The 18,988-nt window shown below is 50.1% G+C and overlaps 9 protein-coding genes across 9 annotated transcripts; 2 read left to right on the top strand and 7 right to left on the bottom strand.

Annotated features, from left to right (window-relative positions):
- Positions 1-1,114: 1,114 nt before the first annotated feature.
- Positions 1,115-4,623, bottom strand: F5J12DRAFT_806543 (GTPase-activating protein gyp7). The gene is made up of 12 exons (XM_051744623.1): positions 4,220-4,623; positions 4,042-4,168; positions 3,879-3,989; positions 3,359-3,822; positions 2,738-3,330; positions 2,395-2,687; positions 2,232-2,335; positions 2,077-2,176; positions 1,988-2,024; positions 1,778-1,937; positions 1,707-1,724; positions 1,115-1,649 (listed from the first exon to the last, which is right to left on the bottom strand). The coding sequence occupies exons 1-12, from the start codon at positions 4,391-4,393 to the stop codon at positions 1,389-1,391; spliced, it is 2,442 nt and encodes an 813-aa protein (XP_051603669.1). The 5' UTR covers positions 4,394-4,623; the 3' UTR covers positions 1,115-1,388.
- Positions 4,624-4,655: 32 nt separating this feature from the next.
- F5J12DRAFT_806531 (ribosomal protein S21e) lies at positions 4,656-5,258 on the bottom strand. The gene is made up of 3 exons (XM_051744622.1): positions 5,171-5,258; positions 4,951-5,100; positions 4,656-4,901 (listed from the first exon to the last, which is right to left on the bottom strand). The coding sequence occupies exons 1-3, from the start codon at positions 5,239-5,241 to the stop codon at positions 4,859-4,861; spliced, it is 264 nt and encodes an 87-aa protein (XP_051603668.1). The 5' UTR covers positions 5,242-5,258; the 3' UTR covers positions 4,656-4,858.
- Positions 5,259-6,085: 827 nt separating this feature from the next.
- On the bottom strand, positions 6,086-7,147 carry F5J12DRAFT_387604 (uncharacterized protein). The gene is made up of 2 exons (XM_051739166.1): positions 6,735-7,147; positions 6,086-6,682 (listed from the first exon to the last, which is right to left on the bottom strand). The coding sequence occupies exons 1-2, from the start codon at positions 6,984-6,986 to the stop codon at positions 6,191-6,193; spliced, it is 744 nt and encodes a 247-aa protein (XP_051603667.1). The 5' UTR covers positions 6,987-7,147; the 3' UTR covers positions 6,086-6,190.
- Positions 7,148-7,309: 162 nt separating this feature from the next.
- Positions 7,310-9,714, bottom strand: F5J12DRAFT_889137 (heat-shock protein 90; the record flags this gene model as incomplete). Its single annotated transcript, XM_051747309.1, has 7 exons — positions 7,310-7,660; positions 7,711-8,105; positions 8,162-8,559; positions 8,608-8,912; positions 8,968-9,306; positions 9,342-9,601; positions 9,654-9,714. 7 exons carry the CDS (start codon positions 9,712-9,714, stop codon positions 7,310-7,312), a joined length of 2,109 nt encoding a protein of 702 aa, XP_051603666.1.
- A 179-nt stretch (positions 9,715-9,893) lies between these two features.
- On the bottom strand, positions 9,894-13,017 carry F5J12DRAFT_806523 (uncharacterized protein). Its single transcript, XM_051744621.1, has 10 exons — positions 12,369-13,017; positions 11,993-12,310; positions 11,817-11,969; positions 11,675-11,782; positions 11,528-11,621; positions 10,989-11,467; positions 10,738-10,941; positions 10,532-10,683; positions 10,354-10,482; positions 9,894-10,298 (listed from the first exon to the last, which is right to left on the bottom strand). The coding sequence occupies exons 1-10, from the start codon at positions 12,936-12,938 to the stop codon at positions 10,022-10,024; spliced, it is 2,484 nt and encodes an 827-aa protein (XP_051603665.1). The 5' UTR covers positions 12,939-13,017; the 3' UTR covers positions 9,894-10,021.
- Positions 13,018-13,547: 530 nt separating this feature from the next.
- F5J12DRAFT_889135 (PAP2-domain-containing protein) lies at positions 13,548-15,080 on the bottom strand (the record flags this gene model as incomplete). The annotated part of the gene is made up of 11 exons (XM_051747308.1): positions 13,548-13,855; positions 13,906-13,981; positions 14,042-14,118; positions 14,173-14,310; positions 14,372-14,443; positions 14,493-14,601; positions 14,654-14,678; positions 14,729-14,740; positions 14,795-14,860; positions 14,909-14,929; positions 14,986-15,080. 11 exons carry the CDS (start codon positions 15,078-15,080, stop codon positions 13,548-13,550), a joined length of 999 nt encoding a protein of 332 aa, XP_051603664.1.
- A 112-nt stretch (positions 15,081-15,192) lies between these two features.
- Positions 15,193-16,405, top strand: F5J12DRAFT_763506 (PPP4R2-domain-containing protein; the record flags this gene model as incomplete). The annotated part of the gene is made up of 5 exons (XM_051742154.1): positions 15,193-15,276; positions 15,334-15,386; positions 15,449-15,497; positions 15,555-15,785; positions 15,838-16,405. Exons 4-5 carry the CDS (start codon positions 15,577-15,579, stop codon positions 16,400-16,402), a joined length of 774 nt encoding a protein of 257 aa, XP_051603663.1. The 5' UTR covers positions 15,193-15,276; positions 15,334-15,386; positions 15,449-15,497; positions 15,555-15,576.
- Positions 16,406-17,198: 793 nt separating this feature from the next.
- On the top strand, positions 17,199-17,706 carry F5J12DRAFT_714953 (eukaryotic translation initiation factor 1; the record flags this gene model as incomplete). Its single annotated transcript, XM_051740916.1, has 4 exons — positions 17,199-17,226; positions 17,284-17,415; positions 17,469-17,506; positions 17,563-17,706. The coding sequence occupies 4 exons, from the start codon at positions 17,199-17,201 to the stop codon at positions 17,704-17,706; spliced, it is 342 nt and encodes a 113-aa protein (XP_051603662.1).
- Positions 17,707-18,007: 301 nt separating this feature from the next.
- F5J12DRAFT_903569 (uncharacterized protein) lies at positions 18,008-18,964 on the bottom strand (the record flags this gene model as incomplete). Its single annotated transcript, XM_051748418.1, has 6 exons — positions 18,008-18,029; positions 18,082-18,099; positions 18,157-18,233; positions 18,287-18,330; positions 18,465-18,734; positions 18,799-18,964. The coding sequence occupies 6 exons, from the start codon at positions 18,962-18,964 to the stop codon at positions 18,008-18,010; spliced, it is 597 nt and encodes a 198-aa protein (XP_051603661.1).
- Positions 18,965-18,988: the final 24 nt, after the last annotated feature.

Genomic DNA, 18,988 nt, shown 5'->3' with positions numbered 1-18,988 from the left:
GACAGTTTCAAGGCGCGAAACGAGAGATTCAGTTGCCTCCCTGACGCTGGTAAGCTGTTCTTCCATGCTGGTGTTGGCCTCGCTGAGGTGTTTGACATGAGCCGTGAGTTGTGCAACCGTAGCATGCAAGCTAAGCTGGTCTCCTTGGTAAGATCCAGTTCGAGAGCGGGATGCTGAATATAAAGTCTGATAGTCTTCCATTGGTGTCTCACTATGTCCTCTGCCATTCGACTGACTATGGGAAGGTCTTCCAGCATACGAGAAGGACGTTTCGTCACGACCGTTGACACCCCCATGGTAAGGAGTGAAGCCAAGATGTTGGCTTGGTTGGTTTCCTCGGTGCGGATAGGATACCTCGTCCTGCGATCCCTGTGAATCGACGGCACCGGTCGGCTCCATCATATCAAAGGAGAACTCGGGTGACAAGAGCTTGGCAGATAGGGTGAGTTGATCGACTGACAACAACGGTTAGTAGTGACTGACCGATGGTCCACCGTGGTCTCTTCGCTGAGCAGGGCCAGGGCCAAATGGATCATCTAGGCCTGGCGCAGAAGGGAGGCGAGTGCCCTGCGGGGTGTTTGAGGGCGCCATGTTCATCTGTGGTACGTGATGTCCACGCGTGATGCTATTAATATTCTGGCTCAACGACTGGGATCCAGGTATCGCTCCACCACTCGGAAGTCTTTGGCGTTGAAGGTGCAAGGAGCTGGAGGGCGTCATGTGTGTCTGGGTCTGTGGTACGTGACGACCACGATGAGTTCCCTCCTGGCTCATCAACTGGGACCCAGGCGTCAGCGGTGGGGCGCCACCTGTGAGCCTCTGCGAATGCATCATATCCTGCCGTTCACCAAGGAGGGGAGCAAGCAAACGTGGGCGATTTTTTTGCATGGCTGGGGGCGCTGGGTAGGCATTTTGGAAGCACGCGTTGTACTAGGCACTCATCGAATATAATCTGATCTGGTTATCCTGAAAAACATGACTGAAGGCGGGAGGATCAATTGCATTTATACGATTTAACTCGGTGTACATAGCTCATAGTCACATTCAAATCTGATCTGATTATTGTCGCGAAGGTAAAAATCGTCATAGTGATAGGCATGCAAATCCGACCAGATTATGCTCCGAAACGAGAACACTTCGGCACTATATTCAGACATATTATTAGGAGTAGCTACCCTCGGGATATACAACGGTTATTGTCATTGACCCGACTATCTCCGGACCTGATTAAAAACCCGTTTCCGCAGTGATTGGGGGCGTAGACGTGGTGCTGTCTTCGTAAGTGGGAGGTGTACTGTGGTGTGATACAATAATGTGCAGTTACATGTAGCATACACTATCGAGTACAACAGTCTCATCGAGTGTATCCTTCAATGTCCATCGACGTACTATGATCGTCCGGCTCTCAACAATTCCCTCAGATTCTCACTTAGCGTCGGTAGTACTACCTTGGCTCTCGGCGTCGCTCCAATAGAGTTGGACGTCGAGCTCCGGCGGTGACGGAGGTTGCTGGACGAAGAAAATTGGTTCTCATCTTCCGCCCGACGCCGGTCGATGTCGGCAACAAGTTGTGCGTAAGAAAGGAATAAAACCTCTGCTTGCGCGAGAGTTGAATCCAGCTCGATGGTCATGCTAAGCTCATTGCAGTACTAGATAATGCGCAGTCATCAGTTGGAACTCGCAACGACAAGAGATTTAGCACTCACTTTCAATACCTCGTCGAACTGAGCAGCCGCGCGGGTTAGAACATTCGTGGGACGAGCTGACGGCGACGTACCTCTACCAAATACCGCAGGATCATGTCGCGGTGAGACTCCAGAACAGCCAGTGCAACAAAGAGAACGAAGTTGTTGCTGTAATAGTCCGTCCAAAGGACTTCCCAAAGCCGAAGAACGTCGTCGAATACAAATTCACGTTTAAATGCGATAAGTACCCAACTGAATAGAGCATCAGCCGTGGAGATCCGTATGCCGAATGTTTGACTCACCGGAAGCAAAAGAAAAGGTTCAGTCCGTCTGTTTTCTCTGTCGTGGATCGCGTCATGAACGCTAGCAAGACGGAAGAAAAGAAGCATACCGAAATGTCGGTAAAGTTCAGGATCCATGACACTGATAAGTTCCTGCAACGTTAACAGTTGTTTCTTCATGCCGCTCTGGTCACGAAGAAAGTTCTCGCTCTACAAAAAAAAATAGTAAGGGATCCAGCTTCGCCGAGTCAACGAAAGCACGCACCATGCGGTTCATCACTTTAACAAAGCACCAAAACGTCAGTTCCTCTTCCGTGTCCATGACTACATACAAAGGGGCACAAAGATCGGACATGCCCTGCACATATCCTGATGACTCCACCGCGTCAAAAACATGTACTAATGTGAATTAATCTGCACCCGCTCACCGAGATCTTTGTCATAAAAGTTGTATGTCAATAAAATGCCAGCCATTTTGTCGACGTGCTCATTACTCGGCGACTGCGCCCCGATATCAGTCTGCGGAGAAATAGTGATGCGCCGATGGGCTTGATGGGCCTCGTCACTCGAAACGTCGGGGTAAGCTGTGCAGAAGAGCGGATGTGTACGGTCTGTACGACGGCAATCTACATCTATACGATGTCGTTCTTCAAGTATGTCTGGCCGATCGAACACTTCGGAAACACCGTACCACTCGCTTTTAATCTCGTGGTAACGTTTCCTGCGACAGCCTGTTAATGTGGGAACAATGCACGGTGACAGTGGACGAACCTCTTTGCTTCCCAACTTATGGCGCGCTCTTTGTGGTCAGCATCCCATGGATGTACTCCGAGAAGGAACGGCCAAATCCTCTTCCTCAGTGATCCTGTGGGGTCTATTCCCCTCCTAAACACCTCTCTTTGCATCTCCTCCATTCTCACCTTCGGTCTACCGTCCGTGTCAAACCATTTCTCCCACGTCACCTCATCAACAGGGTCCCAAGGTTCTCTTGAAGTCTTCGGTGCCGGTAAGTTGATAGTTGACTGCAGTAGCTCGAATACACCCAGTGACGACGTTTCCTCCTCCAAATTCCCCGAAGAGGCTGAGAGCACCTGCGCTTCTCCTCGACGCGCCCGATCTCCTTCTTCGGCGACTATTCGCGCCCACCGTGCAAGGTAAACGCGGGCACTCTCAAACTCCCCTACTCCGCCCTTCTCCACCCAGCTGCCCCACTCGCACTCACCATTGACATTGACCAAGGACTTCACCGGATCCGGTAGGTGAGGCAGGATTGGCTTTGCATATGGGTGAGAGAGGATGTTCTGAGCAGCATGCCGCGTGGCACGAGTGATATTCGAGAACGACTGGAGGAGGGCCATTCTGGCCTGTGAGGCGTTCTGCAGTTGTCGAAACTGAAGGCGGATAGAGCGAACGATGCAACACTGACGACCGACCCGAATATGGGTTAGGCGTGTTTGTCGCTGAAGAGGAAAGAGGGCGCGGGCGACGATGCGCTGGAACTGGAGAATGAGAATTGGCATAAGAAGACCGGGCTAGTATGTCATCGATAGCGTCGTCATCAAAGATCTGTGTTGTATGCGTTTCTATATCAGCCTTGGAAGGATCCACGAGGTACAGAGATGGCTCGAGGGTGGAACGAAGAATGTGGGCATAACATTTGAGTCGTGACAAAAGGTCCTCGCCTCCCCACGATACGGGCAGACGAGGATTTGAGCGGGTCGGCGTAGGAGGGTATGAACTTGAATATTCTCTCTTGCTGCGCCGCGTCGGGAAAGTCATCGACAATGACTCATCGTCATGGAAATGCAACGTCGGCAGAGTCGAACCATTAATGAGGTTGATGCCAATGGTTCCATCTGCGCCGACCAATAGGGTCAGTGCCAAAAGAACGTGAGGCAGGAGGTAAACGTACGCCATAACGACAGTGCCGGAGGGTGAACCAACAGTGAATATATAGATGTCAATGGGACGGAGAATGCGTAAGATTCGGGCCTTTGCACAGGGAGGTCGATCAAGACCGCATCTATAGTCCGAAAGTCAGCACTGCGGACGAGATGACTACGTAGTTCACTGACCTTCGTCCTCATCGTCCAAGTTCGTCCTCTCCTCGATCTTCACGAACTTCTCCCACTCCCCTGTGCCCTTCTCGCAGAGCAAGCTTTCCGGAATCCAAGCGAGTAGATAAGTTGGATTGACTGCCTCCTAGGAGCGGTGGTAAGTGATGAAAATCTGAACGTGCAGAATTCCACGTACACGCTTCACGAGAGCCACGAAACCCGGCATTTTGTCCCTGTCGTGGGCCGTGGGTTTGACATATACTTTAGACTTGCTGTATAGCAGCCTATACTTGCTTTCCTCGACGGCCGAGGCTGATAACTGATCACCGTCTTCGCGGCCCTGGGCATGTGCATGTTTGATTTCGACCATGGAATCCGACTGCACAGGAGGCATTAGTGGTTACAAGCCAACGGCGTGAACTACATACGGAGAGCGTGGACAAAGAACCGTCGGACAGCGAAGAACGCTGAGACCTGGTAGCAGGCATGGAGACTGTCTATACAGAGACAATTCTTGCAGCAGCTGTGATTCCGAGCCCAATATGTACTCACCAGCCGAGGTGCTGAGATGGGGTCAACAACTAGTGTCTATCTATCTATATTCCGGTGATGTGTCCCTCTCACGGCTGTGCTCCCCTCAGAGAGTAGTCACATCTCAGGAGTACACGTGACATCGAGCACTTTCTACCGCAGTCCTCGTACTCAATGCATCACAGATAAAGCGATAGGTTGCGAGTCGATATGGACCTGCGGTGTCACTCACATACCTCACGCACAGTATACAATTGTATGGTGGTCATAAAAAGGTGGAGATAACAACATAATAAACGATGTCTTATTTTTGGGCTGACCACACATTCCGAAGCACTGCGAGAATGCTGTCAGGGCCGATGCCATCCTAGATACCGGGCATAAAGGAACACTTACAACCAGCCTTGGTTGCTAACCGGTTTCAGGGAGTCATCGGACTCTCCCTGCGAGCGCACCTGGCCACACAATGCGAACGCCGTATAAGTGGGAAGTGCACGGCCATTGGCATCAACGTCAGCAATGTTTATTTGGACCGATGCAGTGGTCCTTTGCAGTTATGAGACGACCTGCATGACAGGTCACGATTGTCACTGCGCTGATTCCAACGGCTTCAGACCTACTAGTGGCCGCGCATTTGCGGGGGACGTAAAGATCAACAAGAACACCCTGAAAAGACCGATCAAGCATACGTCACGGGTGATTTGGTGCGTAAACACATACCTGATCGTTTTCCATTGCGAAAGCTGAGAGACTGTCGAGCGGGGTACACAGCGAGGCTTGCGGCTAAAGGATGCGTGGGATAAAACTGTATAGTAACAAATCACGTGACCGACAATCCACCCGCTGATTAGGGGCTATCCGCGTTATGGCCAACTCAGGACTTCTCGTCGGATCCCAAAGCTTTGAGATTCAGAATTCGGTCCTGGTAGGTCGGGATCCATCGCCTTCCCTAATTCCAAAGGTCTAAGGCTGCGGACATTCCTCTAGGACCATAAACCGAAGAGGGCTGACGCGGGGGTCACTCGTTAAGCCGAGAGGACCAGGTCAAATTGCGGTACTACAGGCGGGCAATATGTACTTGTAAACTGAGTCCTGAACTACTGAAAGCCCAAACCATTACTAGCCTTGACTACACGTAACAGGATTATTGCTTCCTCAGCCTGAGAGAGTCCTCGTATACGAGATAGTTGCCACGACTTGCAGAGCAGTACGCTGCGTGCTGATGCGGTGTGTCCACACAAGGAGAGATACAATACGATTTGCATAACCTTACAGTCCAAAGAAACACGGCAATAATGATACTGCTGACATGACGGTGCCTGCACATCGACAAAGAGAAAGAGGACCGCGAACGTCGATCCGAAAAGAATAAATGGCAGCAACCCAAGATGGACAAGCGTGCCATGGCATTCATACAAAAATGACATCAGTGGAGTGGATGGGAATAATAGGTGCAGATTTGACGGAGCAGGTACATTAACGTCAAAAGGATGCTACATTGCTTTGTTTACAAGAGGTTGACATGGTGGGCATTGAATTGGACGGAGATAGATAGTCCGTTAATGATAAGCAAGGTGCCAAATCCGGGGTAAGTTAACGAGGGAGGAGTTAGGGAACGGTCGGTGGGAGTCAGGGCTCAAGAAGTGTCGTAAGTTGACATGTCTGGACTGGCACCATGTGGGAAAACAGGCATAAGATTTTGGAAAGTAACCCGACTGGGATCGAAAGAGTTGCGTGGGGGTGGCGTCGTCGGGCATGCGGACGGGTGGAGCGGTAAGAGTGGTAATATAGAAACATCGGTTGGGTTACTAGGAGTCGAGGCGAGAGAGTTTGAACGCATAGACGTCTTTCTTCGACGTACTGGTCCAGTGGCGGGTACGGAATGTGCAGAATGCGAGAAGTCCTCTTTCAGGGGTATTTGTGAGAGGTCCGCAATATCATGTTCTACACATGGTGGTGCGTCCAGGGCGGGTATCCACGAAAGCTGATCGAAGACAGCTGCACGCCTGAAGGGATCAAGCGGACAATCAATACGGGGCAGGTGGAGGCGCCTTCTCGCCGAACGGGAGGGTCGGGGAGTGGTCCTCCTCTTCAGTGGCGCATTACAGGGGGTAGGCGACTTGGAATGCTAAAGTCGTCGGTGATTAATGATGGAGCGACCATGAGAATCTGGCACGTACTAGAGACATGTAAGGAATGTCTTGAAGTGCGATTGGTGAGGATAAACGTGAAGGTGGAATTGAATTGCGTGCTGAAAGAGGTGACTGGGGAAGCTCTGAGTTGGAGCCGGGGTTGTCCAGACAAAGAGGAAGACGACGCGCGAAGGTTTGAGCGGGGGATGGGCTTGCGAAGCGCTGTGGTAGTGTCACTGATCGCGCCGACAAATTGGATGAACGAGCACGGCGAGGCGATGGGGCTGCGATATAAGGCATTGCAGTAGAGTTACACTGGTGGACGGGGGAATAATGATACAGGGGACTCCAAGAGGGAACAGTGTGTGTCAGGCAAGCATTATTGTCTGTGTAAAGGAGGACAACAAAGGGGAGCAGCTGTACCACAGCTAACCAAATCCGGCAACTGGCTTATGTATCATGACTCCCAAAGCAACAATATTAGGGGCAACTCAATTGATCCATTCGCTACACTATTAGAAAGCGTACTGATAGTTCACGCAAATGCAGACCAGCGACACGAAAAAAATGCAAAAGACGATGAAAGTGCAAAGGCGTATGTATGATACAATTTCTGAGTTCGTCTAGTCAATCTCCTCCATCGCCGACGTCGAGGCCTCTGCTGGTGGTGGTGGTGCAGCCGAGGTTGGTTCTGCTGACTCCTCCTCACCAACATCGAGACCCAAGCTAATCATGCGGTGGATACGCTTCGAGAACGACGACGGGTCCTCAAGCGAAAAGCCCGAGGTAAGGAGAGCTGTCTCGAACAGCAGGTACGTCAAGTCGCGCACAGACTTGTCAGCCTTGTCCTCTGCGACCTTGCGCTTGAGCTCCCGCACAATAGCATTGTGGGGGTTGAGCTCCAGCGTCTTCTTGGATGCCATGTAGGACGACATCGATGAATCGCGAAGAGCCTGTGCCTTCATGATACGCTCCTGTAGCCCAAGAGTTAGTTGTGATCACGTTTGAGCATGAATAATCATACCATGTTAGATGACCAGCCAAATTGACCAGTGACAAGAACGCAAGGCGAGTCCGAAATACGGTTGGAAACAACAACTTTCTCCACTTTGTCGCCAAGCGTCTCCTTCATCATAGAGCACAAGTCGCTGAATTGCTTCGCCTCTTCCTCGCGTGCCTGTTTTTCCTCCTCGGTCTCCTCCAGCTCGAGACCCTCCTTCGAAACGCAAACGAGTTTCTTCCCCTCAAACTCCTTCAGTTGAGTAATTGCGTATTCATCGATAGGGTCCACGAGGAGAAGAACTTCGAAGCCCTTCTTCTTAAGTACCTCCAAGAAGGGGGATTCCTTCACAGCTGCCAGGGATTCTCCAGTAAGGTAGTAGATGGACTTCTGGATCTCAGGCATGCGAGTGATGTAGTCTACACGTAAATCCATTAGTCAACCATGTGCGTTCAGGACAACCAATCATACAAACCCTTGAGGGAGGTCATCTCTTCGGAAGACTTAGTAGAGTAGAAGCGCAAGAATTCAGCGAGCTTGCTGCGGTTCTGAGAGTCCTCGTGAATACCAAGCTTAATGTTCTTTCCGAACGCCTCGTAGAATTTGTTGAAGTTGTCCTTGTCTTCGGCGATCTCGCTGAAGACGTCCATGCACTTCTTCACGATATTCTTACGGATGACCTTCAGAATCTTGTTCTGCTGAAGGGTTTCACGCGAGATGTTTAGGGGAAGGTCCTCAGAGTCGACAATGCCCTTGATGAAGTTGAGGTACTCGGGAATGAGCTCCTCGCAATCATCCATGATGAAGACACGGCGAACGTAAAGCTTGATGTTGTTGCGCTTCTTCTTCGACTCAAAGAGATCGAAGGGAGCCCTGGAATAAATTAACGTTCACGTATATGTCAAGTTGCAATGCGCGTACCTCTTTGGAACGAAGAGGATAGCTTTGAATTCGAGCTGACCCTCGACGGAGAAGTGCTTGACTGCGAGGTGGTCTTCCCAGTCGTTGGTGAGCGACTTGTAGAAGGCAGAATACTCCTCCTGCGTGATATCCGAAGGGTTGCGTGTCCAGATGGGTTTCGTCTTGTTCAATTCTTCGTTGGTAACCTGTTTCTCCTTGATCGTCTTCTTCTTCTTGTCTTTGGCCTTGTCCTCATCTTCGTCGACCTCCTCGATCTTGGACTCATCTTTCTTCTCTTCCTCAGGCCTCCATCTCCTCATCTTCGACTTCCTGTGCACGAACGTCAAAAGGACTAAAACATACGCCACATCCTGCACGAACCTTTTCAACTTCCTTCACCACAGCAAGCTGAATAGGGTACGAAATGAATTCAGAGTGCTTCTTGACGATATCCTTGATCCTCTTCTCCTCAAGGTACTCCGCTTGATCTTCCTTGAGGTAGAGACGAACTTCGGAACCGCGGCCTAGGGGAGGGTTCACGGTGTCGGCGGTGATGGTGAAAGTACCACCGGCGGAGGACTCCCAGATGTACTGCTCGTCATCGTTGTGTTTGGAGATGAACTGAACACGCTCTGCGACGAGATATGCAGAGTAGAAACCGACACCGAATTGACCGATCATAGAGATGTCGGCGCCAGAGCTCAGGGCCTCCATGAAGCCCTGGAGACAAGATGTCAGTCAAATATTAAGAAAACGGTACTCGAACTCGCCTTGGTGCCGGACTTGGCGATGGTACCAAGGTTATTGACGAGATCTGCCTTCGTCATACCGATACCGGTATCACGGATGGAGAGTATCCTGTTCTCCTTATCAGGAATGATTCGGATGTAAAGCTCCTTGCCGGAGTCGAGGACAGAGGGATCTGTCAACGATGCGTAGCGGATTTTGTCAAGCGCATCAGAGGCGTTGGAAATCAACTCCCGAAGGAAGATCTCCTTGTTGGAGTAGAAGGTGTCTGAGGACCGCAATCAGAGAGCGACACCACGTGGATGCTGGCTAAAACATACTGATGATCAAGTCAAGCAGTTGACTGATCTCTGCCTGGAATCCAAAGCTCTCAGTGGCCATTTTGTGAACTGGAAATACGAAGTGAGCGAATGTCGCGTAGATGCCATGGGCCTCTGTGCTCACTCTTTTTGTTTGCGAGGAAGATGTAGAAAGAAACGAAAACCTGAAGTTAGGAGGGGAGACGCGTCCCTCGTCTTTATGTGTTTTCTGATCCTTCGAGAAGATTCGACCATATGTTGTTATTCTTCCAAAGGCCAGTTGATATCCTTCCAGAACATTCCCCTACTTGCCTTTTCCAGCGACACAACTTGATGTTCCTAATAGTGGCTACAATCACACTAGTAGTCAGCTACGATGTAGATAATAGCTAGCTGGCGACAGTTGGCCTTGGCCTTGGCTCATAGATCAGACCCCGTTGGCCACTGAGCTGTGCACGCAATCCTTCCACAGCAGCTCTCATTTCCTCCATTTCATCCTTGAGCTCCGCATTTTCTTCCCGCAGTTTCGCATTGGCGAGAGCGAGGTCAGATTTCTCCGCAACAATAGCTGTAATCTCGCTCTCTGGAAGTCGCCGGAAGGCGTCGTACTTTTTTTGCATGAGCGCCAGACGTCCTTCCAGCGCCTGGTTTTGGCGACGGTAAACCCTAGATCATTCAATGAGTCAATCGCACAAGTGACTGGCACGGAAAAAAAGTCTACCGTGCTTCCTCCTCCATCTTTGCTAACGATTTCTCGCAACTGTCCAGGATCATCTCCATTTGCTTGCAACTGGCTTTCATCTGTTCCACCTCTCGTCCCCGGGCATTGAATCTCTCAAAGTCCACATCCCTAAACAACGTGAGCTAGGGCGATTTTTTGATTAGACGCCTGCACGTACCAGAGCTTCTGCATACGGACGTGCTGTTCGATTTGACGCTCGTAGTCATGCAAACGATCAATCTTATGTTCGTTCTCCTTCTGTCTAGTTTTGAGCTCGAATACATCTTTCTCCGCATCAGCTAGCAGTTTCCCCTGCGCTTCGAAAAGTGCCTGACGGTCCATCAGCCGACTGCACTAGTGACATGCCATAAATACCGTCCTCACCAGAATCTCCTTATTGGCAGTCCGCAGCGCTGCTTCTTCAGATATCCATCGTCTTTTCTCCTCTCGGAATTCGCGAAGCTTCTTCTGAAGTTCATTGTTCCAGTCTGCGTATTTGTTCTTTGCAGACGAGGACTGTTCTTTATGCTCGCGGATCTCTCGTTCCAAACTCTGAACTTGTGCCTTGTACTGGCGCAACTTGTTGTACTGCCGAAGATGAACACGATGTATCATAAGCCCACTATGCAACTCACCAATCCCTGGCGCTCCACCTCCGCATTCTTGGAAAGGACACGATCCTGGTGTAGTCGGCCAATATGTTGCACATTCTGCCGCGATAGCCACAGCTCTAAATTGAGTTCGTTCCTGAGTAGGAGTACCTCACGCTGCAATCTCGCGATTGCCTCCGCAACCCGCCCGGAAAGTTGTGAACCGTCATCCGCACTTCCGGGTTCAGATGGTAGGTCGACATTAGTCCTCGACGGTGAGTCGCCCCTACGTGTAAAGAGTGAGCTTGGCCACTTCGTGGTCATTGGACCGTCGATTTCAACTTCGCGATTCGACTTAAGCGCGACAGAAGTGGTGATCATGTCCTGCAGTGATACGCGCAACTTGGAAGACGAAAGCTCCAGAAGAGCTGGTTGAGGGGTCGGCGATCCTGAATTTGCTCCTTCGTTGACTATCATCAAGCGTGGGGTTTCAATTTCGTGTGTAGGTAGAGAGTTGTTCGCGACTCCCGAGTAGCCATTTTATGCGCGTCAAGCATCATACATTCGCTAGTGATCCGAGAGACACTGTGATCGGCCCACGAATCCTCCTTCCTCAAGTTCAATCCGCCAGTCGCGCCGAATGATTCCGGAGTGCACTGTATGTGAGCGGAGAAGCGCCTCGATGCAGGACGTCAATACCATTATTAGCGAGCACACGGCATAAAACCTACTTCTGCTTTACTTTGTATGTTTGCTTGATCCAGTGCGTCTTCCCAACTTACAGTATACGGCGTTTGGTAGCCCCTGTCTTGCAAGTACGGAGCGGGACCACGAAGGAACTGGACAAGATTACATGGAAAGAGATAATACAACTAACGAAAAATACGCTTCGGAGGGGGGTGCAGGAGGCCCGGCCTTGACTGTTAGCTCGAGTCTCTGCCAACCTAGATCGGGACGTAACTCCAGTAGTGGTGTTTCAACAAACCCATCTGAGCTAGATTCATCTGGGCCCGTCGGCTCATCCATCTGGTCAAGAGGATGGCAATGACGAGGAGACGCGCTCTCTTGCAATACATGATTCTTGCAAGGATGACGAAAAGGCGAGGAAGCATCTTCTTGAGTTCCTGATGGGCATGGACTGCAAATATAGGCAATAGTTTTACCATTACGGTGAGGGCAATGGTACAGAGAGTCGAGGAATTGTCCAACAGGAGTGAATTCAATAGGCTGCCGATCTGCGGGTGATCTGCCACTTTAGCCGCCAATGATGGGAATGCCTGATCTGATGCGAGGGAGTTCAGCAGAATGGCCAGTTGGAGACGGGAAGAGGGTGTTTCAAATGCCGAGTGTACTTCGTCCAGGAGTTCCTTGTATATATGATAGTGTCGATCATTAGCGTTGGTCCACCCTTTTCTCGGGACTTACTCGGGTGCATTGTAAGCCAAACTTGACGAGGGTATCCTCCAAGTTAGATTTCCATTGATATTTCTTATCTCTTAGATTCTGATCAAGTTCTGTCCACTCCAGGATATCGTCACCGGAACTTTCGACCGAGGTATCTAGAAGATACAACTCCAGTAGCCTCCTCCGGAATTCAGATACCTTGTCGGGGTGCCGTTCATCAACGTGCGTCGCCGCCGAAACGATGAGTTCCTTTGCATGATTTGCTGAGGTAGTAGGAAGCTTGAGTTCCCGTAGTGCAGGGCGAAGTACCACATCGAACCAAGTCGAGATAATGGAAGCCGAGGACAGGAGTGAGCGTAGGCCGTGGAGAACTCCCAAGAATACCTCGATGTGCGCCAACGAAGTATGGTCCATAACGTCGTTGTGGATGGTCCGAAGCTCCTCTTCCAACTGGAAGAGAATCACCTCCGGTTCATCTAATGGGGCCTTGACGAAGTCATCCACTGCACCCCTCAGCTGCTCGCGTCGCACGATGTTTGCAGGATCTTCAAGAGAGAGACGTATCTGATGAGTAACGGCGGCAATGGACATGGCGGGCGGCTACAGACTACGGTAACACTCCCCAGGATGGGTCACGACGGTGGTACACATATCTAGACTACAACCCCCTATTAGCTCACCACGTAATATATTCTGTTTGTCTCGTCTCTTGAGTGTACGACGATGTAGTGATCAAGTGGAACTTCACTATATTAGCAAAAACCCATGGAATTTGCGAGATGTTGCTAGGCCATTACACATCCCACCCATGTATGTATCTGCCAGCCGAAGCTCACAGGCAGGGCACTGACGGTGCGTTGTTCAACCAAGTTTGACATTTCTGGGGCTAGCCCTGGGCTTTATCGGCAACGACATCCTCTCAAGTGCTAGTCGGGACAAGTCACTTGTTAGTCTGACACTCATGCATATGGGACATCGCATCTTACCAAAATCTTGCCAAAGCGGCCGGCCGAAGCACCTAGAAGACCACGAATCATCTCGCCTGCGAGGTGTCTCCACCCCAGTACTATGTAAATCGTATCCTACTTTACATCGCGAAGAAAAGTTCGTCCTGGCCCTTCGGAATCGAAAAGTATCACAGGACCGAATACATACAAAGTCGTAAAGTAACTACATACTGAAGTCCACATCAAATCGTTCTCAGGAATGTTCTGCATCGTCACGCGTTGAATCACCGCCGTGACGCCAGATGTCTTCCAGAGGGCCGGGGTCAGGTTTACGCACGCCTCCGTCAATGAGTTCAACCTGTTCAGCGCCTTCGTCGTTCTCGCTATACCGTGGACCGCCGTGGGAGGCAGCAGTCGGTAAGATTTCTTCATCACGGGGAACGCGCGGGGAATATGGGCGATGGGACATGGGAGAGGCCAGTGATGGGAAATATTGCCGATAGGTGAAATAAGCGATGGTAGTACCCAAGATAGCTCCAGCTACGACGTCGTGCCAGTGATCTGATAATAATGGTCAGACATTAGGTTTGATGGGGCAAAGCGAAACATACGTCTGTAGTCCATTGTCCGAGAGATAGCAACAAGAGTTGCCCCGGAGAGCGGAGCTAGGGATATCCAAGCTTTGTGCTAATTAGACACAAGTTTAAATCAGAAGCGGTAGAAGATATGCATATTGCTGGGATATACCGCGTGTCCTCGCTTATCAAAGAGATGCATTTTGCCCGCTAAATAGAAAGATAAGAAGCCAAGCCCTGCGAAGGAAACTGCCATCGTCTTGCGTGAGACGTGCGAGAGGAGACGCATGGATGGCTACGCACGACTAGAGTGGCCACTTGGGAAGCTGCGCCAACCATCGATCATGATATACTGGTCCGTCTGAGTACAGATGGCGTCGCTGGACAAACCGTAGGTCGGGTCTTGAGATCCAGGCCTCGGAATGCAGCGAGAAAGTAAGTCTAAGCGTGTTTGTATGTACATTCAGTGAACGATATTAAAAATGCTCGTTTCAGGACTCACCCGGTCGAGGCCGACCAGTGGTAATCTTAGAAAATTGGGTAATAGCACCCGTAATCGCGAGGCCCAGAATCACTGAGGCATTTTCAGCTCGGACATAATGAGACGAGCGTTGCGCGCTTACGGCCGAGCACGCTGTTATGGAAATCCCAAAACGAGCGGATGGTGACTACATTTACCAGAGAATGAATGATTATAGGAGCCACGAGGGCGATTATATACAGTGCCCAGTTCTAGTGGATGAATGTTAGAATCAGACAGCGTATGGGAATGAGGCTATCTTACCGGGACACGTTCATGCACTGCATAACTGCATTGTTGCGGTCAGCTAATGACGAGCCGCGAGATAGTTGAACCTACGGAAAACGTAACCTATGTAGTGGGCAGCGGTAAGGTGGACACGTTTAATGGCAAGACATAACTCACGTCTCGTCGTTGACAGAAAATTCTCGCCTGTAGCCATGTACATTGTCCAACGCAAAGAATACAGCCCTGCAAGACAAATGAGCGATCTACTAGGCCGGTTGGGGAGCGACGTACGCCAAAGCGATGGTAATAATCCTGCGTGGGTGGCGCATGAGCGTACCGCTGGTTTAGAGGCTGACAGAAGGACATACCAGTCAGGGCCATATGACTTGAGCAACTGGAGGCGTCTTTTGTTGTCTGTTTTCTTGGCTGTACGAGTATTGAAGTACGTTGGGAATGCGGCCATCGTGACACGTCTGTCCTGGAGGTGTGTTGAGAAGGAAAAGTGTGTTGAGGGTAATAAAACTGTAATAAAGCATATCAGCCACCGCCATTCCGGAACACGAGATTAGCACGCCGCGCCAAGCACAAAGGAGCGGTGGTACCGAAGTCACAAACCGCAGCAATGTACCACCTCTCGCCAACAGCTCAGTGGGATCCGGGTAGGAGCGAGTCGTGCACTGTCGTGCTGCGCACTGCGGCTCACAACCTTCGTACAGCTTATGAAGCGATATTGGAGCGCATAGCCTGCCACAGACATCATAGGACCAGAGTTAGAATGCTATCCTGCGTCTCGTGCATAATCGTCCCAACTAACAAGTCATCTCACACCAGAATAGAATGGAGTCAGCTCCGGGAGATGATCAAATTTAAGCTAGAGCAGGTTCGTTCGTGAACCGGTCTTTCCTCACTGACACTCGATGTTGATATCAGAGCATAGAATATCATTGTTTTCCTTTCAGATGCAGAACAACATACAGATGTCAGCCAATGGTTCACCGAGGCTAGCTACTGGTATTCCCGATAGCTCCGGGAACTTGAGGCTCCCCCCCTTTCCGCCTCGTAAGCCGAATGAATTGAACCCTATCGAAGCCCCAAAAGTACACATGAACGAAGAAGAGGCCAATGAATTGAAAAATCTCATATTTAAACAACTCCATGAATTTGACGAGTGCGTGATTCATGTACTGCCTCCAGGGATTTAACCAGAAGTTTATCCCTAGAAATCCTCCATTCACGATTCAACGTGTTTGTGAACTTTGCGTGAATCCGAAAAAACAGTACAAGGCCATAGGCAAATATCTCCGTGCTGTAGAGAGGTCCCTCCTTGTCACATCGACATGGAATTCCTTCCCGCCAGAGACGTCGCTGAATGGTCTTTCTCTCGCAAGCACGTCAGCTAATTTTTCCATCCAATCTGCGCCATCCACACCCATGTTCTCACCAATCCCATTCTTACACGGCGATGCAAGGCGGTCAAAGTCGTGTAGTCCACCCCCTTCTCCCCTCACACTCGCTGCAATGGAAGCATCTAGCAATATAGAACCCCTGGGGGAAGCATTATCACAACGAGCAATAGGACTGGTCGATGAGCTTGATGATCCACGACCTGGTCACATGAGCGAACACCCGACCGCAATCACAGCGGTCACGACGTCCCGTCCTTTCATCGAGAGCTTGGAGAGTAGATTCGTGAGGAGTGAGGAGCAGGTCGAACAGGGTGAGACAGAGATGGCAGTCGATACAACTGGCGGCAAGGAAATAGAAGGTAAAAGTCCTGGGATGTAAGATCTAACAGAAGCCGAGCACGTTAGAGTGTTCTCTTCGATGTATGTTCGCGTACCTACAAATGACTGCCACACGCCTAACAAAGGTCACGTTTAATTTTTTCTAGCATTGCGTTCATCCGCAACTTCATGTTTGGCTGGCCCTTGGAATAATGAGATGGATCCTTCTTCACGCTGTGCGGAGATGAAGCATTTGTACCCCGCCGCTTGCGCACCGGATCCGATTTGTGGGTATGGAGGGTACTTGGGGAATATGCTTGCCTCTTGAGTTCACGCAAAGATACTTGGCTTTGTGATTGAAGTCTCTGCGCTGTGCTTGTCGACGAGCAAGGTATCTTCAGCAGCCTTGCTGATCAGATTCAACGGGAAGGATCCGATGCACCATTAAGACAGGCTTGTTCCTGCCATCTCGCCTCCACAATTGTCAGGTTGTGAACTAGGTTTGTTCCATATTCCTTCTCTTTTCTTCTGCTGCTTTCCATTGGCTCTTCAGCTTTTTACTGTCAACCCACGATCTTTTGAGCTTTTTAGCTGTGATTTTTCAGGTTAGATCGAGGAATGGAAATACCACTGATAAGTTACCTCGAGTTTCTGGGGAGGTAGTGGAATGTAGCGGGCTTTTTCGCCTTCCGTTCTGTCATGGAACTAGTGATGAGGAAAGAGATGCTGACATAATTCTTGGAATATCCATAACGGGAAATCACCCGCTATCAAGCTCCGTTTTCCGCGCTTCCACTCGTCTCTTGTCCTGCAAACTCATCCACACAGCCCACGTGTTGTATATCTCTATCCGTCGCATGAACGTAGAGAACTTGAATAACTTTGGTGAATACGGGCGTCATTTGATGATTTCGCGGGAAGATTGACTACGGCGCTTCTTAGATCCTTTTGCTGATGAGGGCGATCCCCTCGCAGGGAACGCCGATGTCGGCTCCCAGTCGAATTATCTCCACATCCGTATTCAGCAAAGGAATGGAAGGAAGACACTGACCACACTACAGGGTCTGCAAAAGGGTACGAGTTGCAAAGTGTGTTTGCACCTTCGTGTGATTCACGCTTCTGTCTAGAATATGATCCGAAAAAGCTCTTGAAGGCCTTCAAGAAGGTGTGTGTGTATTATTCGTACGTTCTATAGCCTCTGATCAACTATCCGCCGTTTAGGAATTCGCTTGCAATGGAACTGTTGTCGAAGACGAGGAGATGGGCGAAATCATCCAACTACAGGGAGATCAGAGGGCCAAGATCGCCAACTTCCTCGTAGAGCAAGGCATGAGTAGGTCTTCCATCAAAATACACGGATTCTAATTGGTCGCGGACGGGTGGGAATTTGATGAAACACCAGTTATCTGGAAGCGCTGCACTTCAAGCTGTGTGCTATTGTTTATGCTGTTCATATGCACAGTGTGTTGTCATGGCTGATATGCATGTTACAATTAGATGTATTTCCCAGTTACATTCGTACAGTTACTTCTTTTGCATTCGAACATAATCGGGTTGGCAGGTCACCTTAGCGTCCCCCAGCCTACACAGCATATGCACCGAATAAAAGGCATCCAAACAGCAAATGGTATGACTCAACTTCTATGAAATGGTTTGAACCAGCACTTCATTTGATCTTGTCAAGTGGCCTGTGAACCAAATATCAACTGGAGGACAATGGGGCTGAACCAAGTCAAATACCTGTTAAATCCTCCACGTCTAAAACAACATGGTTAAAGCTAATTCGAAAAATGGAAAGCTTGAACAGGACTGTACCGGTTCATGTACTGGCGCCAAGTCCTAATCTTCTTAACGTTGACAGAACCCTCTTGGTTGCCCTCGACGTGTTTTCCCTGTCATTCATGCAGTGAGCGGTGGGCAGCCGGTAGTGAATTATGCTCCATACTTTGGTTGATCCGAAGCTTGAGAGACCCATAGCAGCCATCATGGCTCCCTCATCAGCGGTCGTAGCCTTCTATTTCTTCGCCTTCTTCAGGAGCAGCATCCATGTCATGATCCAGTTTCGAGAGGGACGCCTCTGAAGGGAGATTAACCCATAATCTCAGGCGCAGCAAGGCACTTACGTGGTGATTGAATTCGCTCCGCCACAAGTTCTCTGTCGGCATGTCCATCTTGAAGCTGAGGGGCAGTACGCTGTGCGACATCCTTTGAACGGCCCTCTAAGTTCTTTGTGGAAACTCTGTCAGGTACTTCATAGTCACGTCTTCCATCCCTTCTGCTGCTTCTTCGTTCGTCCTCCCTGTGATCGCCACGGTCGTGATCCCGTCTGTCGTCCCTCCTTGAGTACTTGTGATCTCTATCTTTGTCCTTTTCCCTGTCATAGTCGGGTCTGTCTTTGATCATGCAGGATTTACATTAATTTTTATTTATTTGCCCATTTAACGTGAAAAAACATACCTCTTCTTGGACTCCGGGACCGGGAGTCTCGCCTGCGTCCACCGTCACGGTAAGTAGATGGCTTGCTGCTCCTAGAATATCGATCTCTGTCTCTGTATTTGTCTCGATCTCTGTCTTCGCGCTCCCAGCTGCGTTCGCGTCGCCTGTGGTCAGTCCTCGACGACATGAGGGTGGCAGTCGAAGGTGAGTC

The sequence above is a fragment of the Pisolithus orientalis genome (assembly GCF_024613125.1).
Source record: "Pisolithus orientalis strain OTSU chromosome Unknown F5J12scaffold_4, whole genome shotgun sequence".
Classification (NCBI taxonomy): Eukaryota; Fungi; Basidiomycota; class Agaricomycetes; order Boletales; family Pisolithaceae; genus Pisolithus; species Pisolithus orientalis.
This window is presented reverse-complemented; position numbering and strand designations above follow the sequence as displayed.

Excerpts from the sequence above, each read along its gene's own strand:
- F5J12DRAFT_806543 (XM_051744623.1), bottom strand. The coding sequence starts at position 4,393 with ATGGTCGAAATCAAACATGCACATGCCCAGGGCCGCGAAGACGGTGAT. Across the intron at positions 2,688-2,737 it reads ATAAGTTGGGAAGCAAAGAG|GAAACGTTACCACGAGATTA; the intron begins GTTCGTCCACTG and ends AGGCTGTCGCAG. Across the intron at positions 2,336-2,394 it reads CTTTTATGACAAAGATCTCG|GATATGTGCAGGGCATGTCC; the intron begins GTGAGCGGGTGC and ends TGGAGTCATCAG.
- F5J12DRAFT_806531 (XM_051744622.1), bottom strand. The coding sequence starts at position 5,241 with ATGCTTGATCGGTCTTTTCAGGGTGTTCTTGTTGATCTTTACGTCCCC. Across the intron at positions 5,101-5,170 it reads AAATGCGCGGCCACTAGTAG|GACCACTGCATCGGTCCAAA; the intron begins GTCTGAAGCCGT and ends ATAACTGCAAAG. Across the intron at positions 4,902-4,950 it reads GTTAGCAACCAAGGCTGGTT|CATTCTCGCAGTGCTTCGGA; the intron begins GTAAGTGTTCCT and ends CGGCCCTGACAG.
- F5J12DRAFT_387604 (XM_051739166.1), bottom strand. The coding sequence starts at position 6,986 with ATGCCTTATATCGCAGCCCCATCGCCTCGCCGTGCTCGTTCATCCAAT. Across the intron at positions 6,683-6,734 it reads ACATTCCTTACATGTCTCTA|CATTCCAAGTCGCCTACCCC; the intron begins GTACGTGCCAGA and ends CGACGACTTTAG.
- F5J12DRAFT_806523 (XM_051744621.1), bottom strand. The coding sequence starts at position 12,938 with ATGTCCATTGCCGCCGTTACTCATCAGATACGTCTCTCTCTTGAAGAT. Across the intron at positions 12,311-12,368 it reads TTGGCTTACAATGCACCCGA|GAACTCCTGGACGAAGTACA; the intron begins GTAAGTCCCGAG and ends CATATATACAAG. Across the intron at positions 11,622-11,674 it reads ACATACAAAGTAAAGCAGAA|GCGCTTCTCCGCTCACATAC; the intron begins GTAGGTTTTATG and ends TCCTGCATCGAG.